Raw genomic sequence first — 11,261 nt, 5'->3', positions numbered from 1 at the left:
CTAGAACTAGAACATCAGGCTATTTGAATACTATTGTCACATCAAGTGGCAGCTGTTGAAAGAAAGTCACATGTCACACACACTCATGCACACACACACACACACACACACACACGCACGCACGCACACGTGCGGTAAGGGGGAAACTGTTCTCCATAAAATCTCTGTAGAAAACGCATTTTTTTTTTTAAAGAAAGAAAGAGAGAGTCATGCTGGCAGCCTCCATCAGCAGCGGTGAGGATGGGTGTGAGTGTGCCAGTGGTTTTGTGAAATCCCCCTTGAGGAAGATGGGCAGGGATAAGTGTCTCCCCCGCTGTTCACTCGTGCAAACTACTGTGCAGTTAGGTGCTCCAACACGGAGTGGTGGTGAGGAACGCTCCGCGGTATAGGCTTCTCGACTGGGCTCAGAGCCGTGCTGCAACCGGTCCGTCGCCAGCGCAAAGGGCGAGAGAGCAGCTGTCTCTATGTCCACGAAAGGGAGAAAGTACAGCAAGAGGGTCTCGTTCTCCGAGGAAGAAGATGAGCAGTGCTGGAAAGAGGAAAACGGCGGTGTGGATGCACATAACGTGAAATCCATGATGACCGTGAGAGATTCAACGGGATTATATCGACACAATATGTGAGTGTTTGCATGAATTCAACTCATTGCAGTACCAGTGAAGTTGACTATAATGCCAATAAGTAGTTTGTGTGAACAAAAATCGTTTCATGCTGAGGTGTTTGAGGAAGTTTTAAAATATGTAGTCCACAGGCTGTTTGCAATTGGTCCAACATGTGGACTTGTCGTGTGCACGTGATGTTTATGTTGACATTACGGTTAATTTGACGGTAAATATAACTTTATATGACAAAAGGTGAAAGGTTCTGAAAATATTTTGGCAAGTATTTGCACCTATGCAGCAACGCTGCAGTACCATCTAGTGGACAAATAAATAATCCGCTACATATACAAGGTGACGTTTTTTCTTAGATTGCATTTTTGTAGTGTTGATAAAGCAAACAATGTATTGCTTTATAAAATAACATTATCATCAGGTGAGTACCTATTTGCAAACCGATTATTTTCAAACAACTAACATTTGCTAGTATAATCCGTTCTTGAACATTGCTGTTTAAATGTTATTGATAGTGTTTTTATTCTAAACGACCTCCTAAAATAACTGCAGTATGTGTGGTGGTTTAGGCCTATAGTAAATCAAGAACGCCAGCAGATATGACCATGCATCCTGTGATGCTACTGAAACTGTCTTTGTTCATTACAAATTTTGTAATCTAACAATGTTTTTTCTTATATTGCAAATTGACACACTTTTACCACAGCAGTTCAATATTTTTGGTAATCAATGTAATCAAGCGAGAGTGATTAAAAAGTAATTTGGGAGAACAGGTAGCGTGCACATCCATTTGTCCCTCATCAGAACAGTCAACCGAAGTACTCTCAGTAAACAGGGTACTGTGTAATTGGATATTTTAAGCACACAGTTATGCTCGCTGCGCTTTAAGGGTGAGGAACAACCGTAAACGCTTTATAGATAATGAAGTGTTTTTATGAGGGCATGCGAGGCTCAAACTGCATGCACATGGCAGAAGAGAAGTACATGCTGTGGGAGGTACAGTAGGACAGAAAGTTCTAGAAGAAATGACCGCTATAGAGAGCACCTCCAGAGATAGCCTACTGCCTGCTCAATCATACTTGCAGGGAACTTCTAATTTGTTACAAAGTTTTGAACTTTAAGAAGAGAACTGTCTCAGTGATTGAAGAATGCAAGCATAGATGTGGGCGTATCTCTTTTGGGCATGTATATACTGTATATATGTGTGTGTGTGTGTGTGTGTGTGTGGGCATATATATATATGTGTGTGTGTGTGTGTGTGTGTGTGTGTGTGTGTGGGCATATATATATATGTGTGTGTGTGTGTGTGTGTGTGTGTGTGTGTGGGCATATATATATATGTGTGTGTGTGTGTGTGTGTGTGTGTGTGTGTGTGTGTGTGTGTGTGTGTGTGTGTGTCTGTGTGTGTGTGTGTGTGTGTGTGTGTGTGTGTGTGTGTGTCTGTGTGTGTGTGTGTGTGTGTGTGTGTGTGTGTGTGTGTGTGTGTGTGTGTGTGTGTGTTTGTGTGTATATATGCAGGACATTGCTTTTTGGAAATGTCTCTGTATGATGTCGTTCAAATAATATATCCTGAAGTATACACTAAGGCTGTCTGGAATTTCTGCTACTCAGTCAGTGGACAGGATGTTTGGGCCAACATGTGCACTACTGGTAGTTTGTCTTTGCCATTGCATACATCCCACCCCCAAACAGGCAACTGACACTGGGCCAGGCGCACACACACACACCAGGTCTGGGCCACTCACCCCCAGGCTCGGCCGCCTTCATAGCCAGCAGCCTGGAGCTGTGTGGGAGGGACATGGCAGCAGTCGTCAATCCAATTACACCTTGTTGCTGGGGGTGGTTGATGCAGCCCAGACGTCATTCCGCCCTTTCCAGGGACTGTTACTGCCGGGCTCCAATCTGGTGGTGGAGGAGAAGGCCTGGGTCTACTGATAGTGTCATTGAGCGCCTTAAACCTGACAGATTGCTCTGTACAGAGGGTGTTTGTCTCTCTGCATACTATGGGAGCTAATATTGATCTTTCATATTTTGTGTTATGGGATGTTTCAGGGCAATAGTGTTGCTCTTATGGTTTAATTAGTGGCATTACAACGCGATGGAGGCACTCTATATTCATTCACGAGATTCGGAAATTGAGTGAGTGAGTTAGTTTGTTTGTTTTTCCTTCTTGTGAGCTGAGGCTCCTGTAAGCTAAAGTTCCTCTGTAGAGTCCAGGGCTATTACTGTAATCCATCAGGATGTAAAGTCCAGGGTTATTAATCAATTAAGAAGATGTAAGAGACGAGGATGCATGTGCAGCACACAATAATAGGGATTCTCCTGTTGAACCGCTGGTCTTGTAGTAGGTAGCAACAAAAGCTAACACTGTGCTATCTAAATGCTAACACTGGTAAACTCATAAATCACTTCAGAGGATATGAAAAATGGCCACCACTAAATTGGTTGGGGCCACAAGATGGCATTACCTTTCCACAAAGGATTTATCTCAAGGGCATATATATTTTAGTACTCTGCAGACTTGTTCCACCATCTAGTCCAGATGGATCCAGTCACGATGTAACTCATTGCTCTCAATCTAATTACTCAATTTTCAGTGTAAGCGTGTTCTCATCATGTTTATGTAATTTTGTCTGTGATGTGATGGGAGCTACCTGTGCACTACCTGTTACCAAAGCCTAGACCCTCAGGAACTACTTTACCTAGGCCCAATTCAGGCTTTGGCCTGTCGTCAGACAAGGATGAAGGCCTGAATCAGCCAAAAATGTAATACAAAAAAATGTAAACTGCCAATAACATAATGACATAACAATGTTTCCGTTCTTAATGTGATAAAAGCCGATAATGTTATAACTTACCAATATTGTGATAACATTTCTGAACCAATAACATAGTTAACATTTAGTGCTTAATGTAATAAGTTACTACATTATTAGCTGGTTGATTTCCTTATCAGCTGGTAGTTTAAAAAATCATTAAAAATGTACTAATTGGAGCTGATAATGTAATAATATACTGTGTGTTTAAATTGTATTTATATCAAATGTCAGACTTCCATGACTCTTACCCTTACTAATGCTTCTTTCAAACAAGTGCTCATAAACTAGACCAATCTTGACCCCTGGATCTTGGTCCTAACTCTGAGAAAAGAAAGAAAAACACAAACACACACACACACACACACCCTCTCTCTATATATATATAGAAATTATGAATATTTATTTGTTTGTGTAACTTGATGGTTAGACTTATCTTCAGCCCAGCCTTTTACTCCTTCGCCATTTGAGTACCAAATCAAGTGGAAGCACACGTTTCCAAACACAGACAATTAGTGCGAAGCATTATGTAAGGGATAATGCATTGTCCGGAGGTCATTATACAAAAATAAATCCCGACGGGGCGAACAGCACCCTGACGCGCAGCGGAGCATTAGTGTATTATTACATTATCAGCTCCAGTTATTACATGTTTTAAGATTATTTTGTAACTGTCTTATTATGTAATGAATGGAACCATGTGCAAAAAGCTACTATGTTATTATAATTTTATCACATTATTGGTAAATTATTTCTTTATCAGCTTTTCTTATATTATAAGAACGAAAAAAATGATTATGTTATTGGTATTATAAAACATAACTGGTAGGTACTACATTACTGGCTGCTGCAGGGTTTTCTATTTAGATGGATTCTCTCCACAGGGTTCTGCTTTAGAACCATTTTCAGCCCTGAAGAATCTTTTACAGGAATCACCTTTTTTTGTTAAGCTTTGCCAACTAAAGGTTGTTTTTCTATCAAAAGGTTTCATTAATAACTTGTGACTGCTGCATAGAGCCTTTTCCCAACTATGCTTTGTCTTGTTAGAAAAGATCATTTTTCCATGGACTCAATACCCCATTGCTGTTCAGATTTGTTAATGTATGTAGTGTGTGTGTGGGGAGGGGGGGGGGGGGGGTGGGTACATGTGTAACTGTATATCGTAAGGGGTGTGTTTTAAGTGTCAGATTTGTAGTGAGGGGTGTGCTTTAGGTGTCAGAACAAGACTTCTACCTTGAAATGCATTCAATCCCATCACATACCTCCTGAATGAACACAAAAGTAATTAAAAGTAGTATTCATAATTCATACAAGCTTAAATTATTTATGGTGTGATAATCTTTAATGGGGGGTGAAGCTATTGGCAAATTCATTAGTTAAAAGGCACTGGCTGGCAGACAGGCCTAGAAGAGGATTCTTTACAGCATCATCAGAATAGTCTCTTATTGCCTTCTATGCCCTCAGGAAAGGAGGAAGATGTATGTTTGTATGTATGTATGTATGTATGTATGCACTGTATGTATGTATGTATGTCTGTACGTATGTATGTATGTATGTATGTATGTATGTATGTATGTATGTATGTATGTATGTATGTATGTATGTATGTATGTATGTATGTATGTATGTATGTATGTATGTCTGTACGTATGTATGTATGTATGTATGTATGTATGTATGTATGTATGTATGTATGTATGTATGTATGTATGTATGTATGTATGTATGTATGTATGTATGTATGTACGTATGTACGCGTGTGTCTGTGCGTGAGTACGTGTATGTATGTATGTAAGGCCATTAAATAAGAGCGTGACCTGTTGGAGGGGGTTGTATGTATGTACTGTATGTATGTATGTATGATTTGGTGTATGTGTGTATGTATGTATGTATGTACAGTATGTGTGTGTATTTATGAATGTATGTATGAATATATCACAAGTATTTGTTCTGAGTTGTTCTGGGTCCAAACCAAACAAATCAGCCCTCATACTAGTCACTGGGTAGTTAACATTAAATGACTTGTGACACTTGGTGAAAGCAATCAATTTGCGGTGATTTGCAAGTGATATTTAAGGTGGCATGGCATGTTATAGTGTCATCATGTTGGTGAAGTGTGGTTAGAGATCAGATAAAGACTGAATAGGGAGTTCAATAATTCAGTATTAATGATCAGAATTATATGTGATCTACTGCACAATGAAACAGCAGAAGGAACCCATCTTGAAAATAATTCCTAAACAATATGTCAGTCCATTTTCAGTGTGTTCTGCAGAGGAAGGAAAGCAATTCTTTTCCAGCCAAGGCCATGCGTGTAATTGTGGCAAAGCGGCCATGACTGTCGCAGCGAAACGGAAAGGCGTCTCTAAATTGAACTGGTGACTTTCACACCATGGAGGCCCAGCCATTCTCCATCTTGGAAGGGGGGAAAAAATCCCTTCCACAGCTCCTGCTCACTGTGATTTAATTCGGGTCATAAGCCTTCAGGACTTCTTCGTCCATCCCTGTGAAATTAATTTCCCTAGCTCAATAGGATCTTCCCCCATCTGTGGCTTGTGAGCCTGTGTCCATACATTTAATTCAGTTGCTTTTCGTAAAGCCATACATTACCCATCTCTTGTATTACGTTTAGAAGAAAGCCTTTGACTGTTGGTTATGTACTGAATGATGGGGCACACAGGTAGGGTTAACGGAATCATCATTGCTCTCGGCCGGGTGGTGCCCACATGGGGGGGGGGGGGGGTCTGCACAAAATTGGGAGGGGGGGGGGATTCTGCCCCACATGGGGGGGTTCTGCATCCAATGGCCGGTGCTCGTAAGCCAGTGTATTTTAGACCCTTACATGTTCACAGCAGCATACACGATTGCAGTAACCATGGGTACTATGTAAACAAAGCTTATATTAATTAATTAAGTGAGGGTACAAGGTGTTCGTGTTGTTAGAGGGCGCAATCTGTCCATGTTGTTTTAAGATGCAATAATAATTAGTGTCAGGTAAAGAGGAAAGGGAAAGAAGGTCTATTGTCTATCACTTCCCCTAAAACTGGCTACTGACACTCACCTGACTAAAGCTGTGTGGTAGCTTGTACTTTTCATTAAACTTTGTAGAAATGTTTGTGAAATAAAGGTTGCAATCAAAGTGAGTAAGAACTTTGCAGGGCACAATGATACAGCTAGTCAATGTACAGTATCTTGGAGACAATGTGCATTTTCTAAAGTACAGTATCCATAAAATGGTTCTTAGCAGATATGTTTTAAATGGTTGTAGAAAAACAGCCATGTAAGCCATGTAAGCCTACGGCAAAAATCCTGCAAGTGGTGTTTGTCCTGGGAAGCGTGGGTGTACGGCAGCCACCTGTGGGTAGGCTGAGGCATCTGTTGCGTTTCATTAAAATGCTCGGTGAGACCCGGGGAGCTCTCACCTCAGACGGGGTGCCGTCTCGCTGGGCCCGCTCCGCCCTCACCTCTCTGGGCGGTTCCCGTGGCGACTCTCTGACTGGGACAGCTGCTGTCGAGTGGCACCTCGGCGCCACGCACCGCCTGTTGGACGCGTGTCAAGAGCGGTCGCTGAGTTGGAAGCGACGTGGCCGTGCCAGGACAAAGCTACTGGCACTCTTAACAGTCATAAGGCTCAAGGCAGTTTAGCAAGCGTTGCAAGTGTTCTTGTGCTGGCTGTAAAATAATCAGTTTCGCTCTCTCTTAATCATTCTCTCTCGTAATCTCTCACTACCTCTCTCTCTCTCTCCATTCTGTCTCTCTCTTGATTTCTCTGTCCCTCTACCCATCTCTCTCTCTCTCTCTCTCTCCTTTTGTCATCTTCTTCTTTGTCTTTTTTTCTGTCTCCTGTCTGTTTACTTCAGCAGGGATACGGAGGACAGCTTCAGCCATCAGAGGATGACCATGCAACGGGAGAAGGGTCGGCGGCAGGCTGTACGCGGGCCCGCCTACATGTTCAACGCCCGCGGCACGAGCCTGACCTCGGAGGAGGAGCGCTTCCTGGACGCCGCCGAGTACGGAAACATCCCTGTGGTGCGCAAGATGCTGGAGGAGTCGCAGACCCTCAACGTCAACTGTATGGACTACATGGGCCAGAATGCATTGCAGCTCGCGACTGGCAACGAGCACCTGGAGGTGACAGAGCTCCTCCTGCGGCGGGACAACCTGGCACGCATAGGCGACGCCCTGTTGTTGGCCATCAGCAAGGGCTACGTGCGCATCGTGGAGGCCATCTTGGCCCACCCGTCCTTCGTGAGCAGCGAGCGGCTGACGCGGAGCCCCGGCGAGCTCCAGGACGACGACTTCTACTCGTACGACGAGGACGGCACGCGTTTCTCGCCCGACATCACGCCCATCATTCTCGCCGCCCACTGCCAGAAGTACGAGGTGGTGCACATGCTGCTGCTGAAGGGGGCGCGCATCGAGCGCCCGCACGACTACTTCTGCAAGTGCAACGACTGCATGGAGAAGCAGCGCAAGGACTCCTTCAGGCACTCGCGCTCGCGCATCAACGCCTACCGGGGGCTGGCCAGCCCCGCATACCTCTCGCTGTCCAGCGAGGACCCCGTGCTCACCGCGCTGGAACTCAGCAACGAACTCTCCAAGCTGGCCAACATCGAGAAGGAGTTCAAGGTAGGAGACTTACGTCACGCTTCTCATTACAGTGCTGTTGTTACAGTGTTACTGCGCCATAGCGTCCAGTGCAACACATTGAGTAACAGTGAGTAACAGCACATTGGTACTTTGTAGTCCTGAAAAGTTTTGTAATGTAATGAAGGTGTAAAGTACCGATATGTAATTTGTCTCTGAGTATCAATTTGTAGTTACACATTGGGATTTAGTGTGTAACACTTGACTTGCGTGTAATTACATTGTAATTACGGCACTGTAATATGAAGTGGTACCAACATAAAGTACTGCTTATAAAGTACTGCTGCTACCTTGATGAGCTAACTGACTAACACTGGCCTTTTGTCATTTTTTGCTAATTTTTATCTCATTGGTCATTCATTTGTTTAGAAACACAACATTATTTTTTTCATGAACATACTTTGAGATTTGTGACACAGCATCACTAAGTAACGACAGTCATGTATTCCCTGAAATATTAGTCATCTTTGGCGGTTGCTTATATCTGAGAGTGGCTTAACGGTTTCTTGTTTTCTGTTTCATGTTTTTGATTTTAAACACTTTCTTATCTCATGTCGTATCTATCCTATATGTGTGTTTACATGTGTGTCTGTGTGCCGTTGCTGCCACCAGGATAAAAAGAACCATAAAAAAGAGACAACGCAGCACAATTGCTTCTCCCTGGTAAATATATCCACCTATATAAATGCATTAATGTTGATAAATTCATAGAATGTACCTCTCCGCAATACTTGATGATTATTTTTTCACTCCAAGGTCGCCGTGTCTTTTCGATACTCTGCCAAGTGTGAGCCTCTGGTCAGAGAGCAGGGGAATGTTGCGTTTGTCGCTGCAGCATTTAGATGCAACCAGGGAGCCATTCTAAACATATTTTGTCGAATGGACATTTTAACTTGTCTACTTGTCACTGTTGTTGTTTTTGGTAATGCTGTTGTTGTTTTTGTTGTCGGTGGTGGTGGTGATGATGTCTGTATCTGCTCTCGCATTGTGTTTGTTATTGTTTTAGTCCATTGGATACATTGTTGCAGAAAACAACATGCATTTCAATAAGCACGGTCAGAGCATTCACAAAGATTGATGGGTAACTTAAGATGCAGAGGTCCTTACAGAGTAATGGCTTCATCACTCAATGCTCTGGGGCTGTTCTTCCACTCAGATTTGTTATACATGATAGTTTGCTCTTTCTATTGAATATTTATACTGGCAAAATATATCACAGACAGAATGCTCCATCCCATCCGTCTCATCTTTGTCTCAGGTCACATGATCAGCTTTATCGGTGTTGCCAAAGAATAGCCTCCCATTACTGACCGATGAAGTAATTGAAACAGGCAGACATACTTGCCGTAACCGCTAGTGCTTCACCTTATCCTTATGATATATAGGCTATAAAACAGAGGCCTGGGAGGATCTCAGCGAGGCTTTTCTATGTGCACACGAAACATTGCACTCCATGTGGCAATGTGGTCGTATTTCTCCTGGCCGGATCTCTGATGGATTATTGCTGACTAAACAAGTCCCCTGCCACGGATCTTTTTTGAGATCTGAGCGCTTCAGCCCAGACTCAGCAGTGTGCAAGGTTGCCCAGGGAAGAGTGTTTTATTTACTGCGCTGTGATATAATGCTGATTTAAACACTCTTGGGCTTCGCTTAGTGTTATACCATTCTGTTTCTTCATACCATTCTGTCTCTGCTTCCCCTCGAGAAGGCACATGGGACAGGAGTATCTACCTTAGTGCTTAAACTGTAAACTGTATAAGCAAGCACTTTTATATTTATCTTCTCAACAGCAAACTCACATATCTACATACACATTCACTGAGTGCAGTAAGGCAATGCATGTGGCATATTCTTGCGTAGTTGCTTAAGTGAGTGAATGTGTTTCCCTCTCATTTGCATACCATGTGGCGATAGCGTTATCAGTGTGGAAGAGTAATTATGCTTCTTTCCGACTGTGACTGTGCTCGTGGTCATTATTTAAGTTGGCTGTTTGTGCGCTTGGAGTCTCCGCCGCTCTGCATCTTCAAAGCAAGGCTCTGCCGCTGACTCGAGTCAAAGCAAGGCTCGGCTGCTGACTCGAGTCATTTGTAATTAATTTTTTTGTGAACACGTGCAGAGGGCGACCTGTAGCTTGAACATAAATGCCGTTTAGTGAATGTACAGAAAAACTGTCTCTGTGCTTAATCTTCAAAGGCCATAGTCAAATATGCACCATGTTCTGTAGTAGCACACCCACTAAGATGGCTGACAGACAGTTTTTCCCTTTAGTTAAACTAAGAAAAATGATGTCTGCCCATCAGTATAATCGTGTTTCCCTTTAGTTAAACCAGTACCAAGAAAAATGAATGTTATTGTGCATATACGTCTGCCAATCAGTATTATCGTGTTTCCCTTTAGTTAAACCACTACCAAGAAAAATTAATTTTATTGTGCATATTTATCTGCCCATCAGTATTATCATGTGTTTTTTATTTATTTTGATCATGATTTGTTTCAGGTTGTAATCAGTCCTTTGTTTTTTCTGTATCTTTCCTCCGCAGAATGACTATCGCAAGCTGTCTATGCAGTGCAAGGACTTTGTGGTGGGGGTGCTGGACCTGTGCCGGGACACCGAGGAGGTGGAGGCCATCCTGAACGGAGACATCACTGCGGAGCTGGAGGAGGGGCAGCAGCTCCGATCGCTCCTCAGTCGCGTCAAGCTGGCCATCAAATACGAGGTCAAAAAGGCAAGTGCTCCCGTGTGACCTCGCCGTCGGTGCTACGGTTAAAAAAAGTTCATGCTTCGGTAGAAAGAGCCAACCCAAGATGATGTTTCTGATTTATTTACCGGAGAGTACATTTCTGTGTCAACACTCCAGAAACATAGGGCCCATTTGCTTAGTGCTTGGAGAGTGTGTTCAAGTGATGGATTGCACTTTGCTACATGTTCTGGACAACAAAAGCCATTGCTTAAAGCTACACTCTGCGATTCTAGCGGAACATTGATGATATCTGAGCTCAACAGCCAATCAAATTACACCCCTCTCTTGCTCCTGAAGCAATTTCCTGATTGGGTGGAATAGTATATGGCTTGGTCCAAGCCACTTTCTTTCCCATTTACAGAGTCAAGACTGTGTTCGAACACACGCAGAGTTCCTTTGAACACACACACACACACACACACACACACACACACACACACACA

At 43.1% G+C, this 11,261-nt stretch overlaps 1 protein-coding gene across 1 annotated transcript in view; it reads left to right on the top strand.

The window, feature by feature from the left end:
* Positions 1 to 464: 464 nt before the first annotated feature.
* trpc3 (transient receptor potential cation channel, subfamily C, member 3) overlaps positions 465 to 11,261 on the top strand; it is a gene marked incomplete at both ends in the record, with an annotated part of 33,425 nt that continues 22,628 nt past the window's right edge. Inside the window, 4 exons of the mRNA XM_080843338.1 lie at positions 465 to 619; positions 7,291 to 8,059; positions 8,690 to 8,740; positions 10,618 to 10,803. Of these exons, the coding sequence (XP_080699464.1) occupies positions 465 to 619; positions 7,291 to 8,059; positions 8,690 to 8,740; positions 10,618 to 10,803 (1,161 nt within the window). The remainder of the gene's footprint in view (positions 620 to 7,290; positions 8,060 to 8,689; positions 8,741 to 10,617; positions 10,804 to 11,261) is intronic.

This window comes from Sprattus sprattus, assembly GCF_963457725.1.
Source record: "Sprattus sprattus genome assembly, chromosome: 8".
NCBI classification, from domain to species: Eukaryota; Metazoa; Chordata; class Actinopteri; order Clupeiformes; family Clupeidae; genus Sprattus; species Sprattus sprattus.
This window is presented reverse-complemented; position numbering and strand designations above follow the sequence as displayed.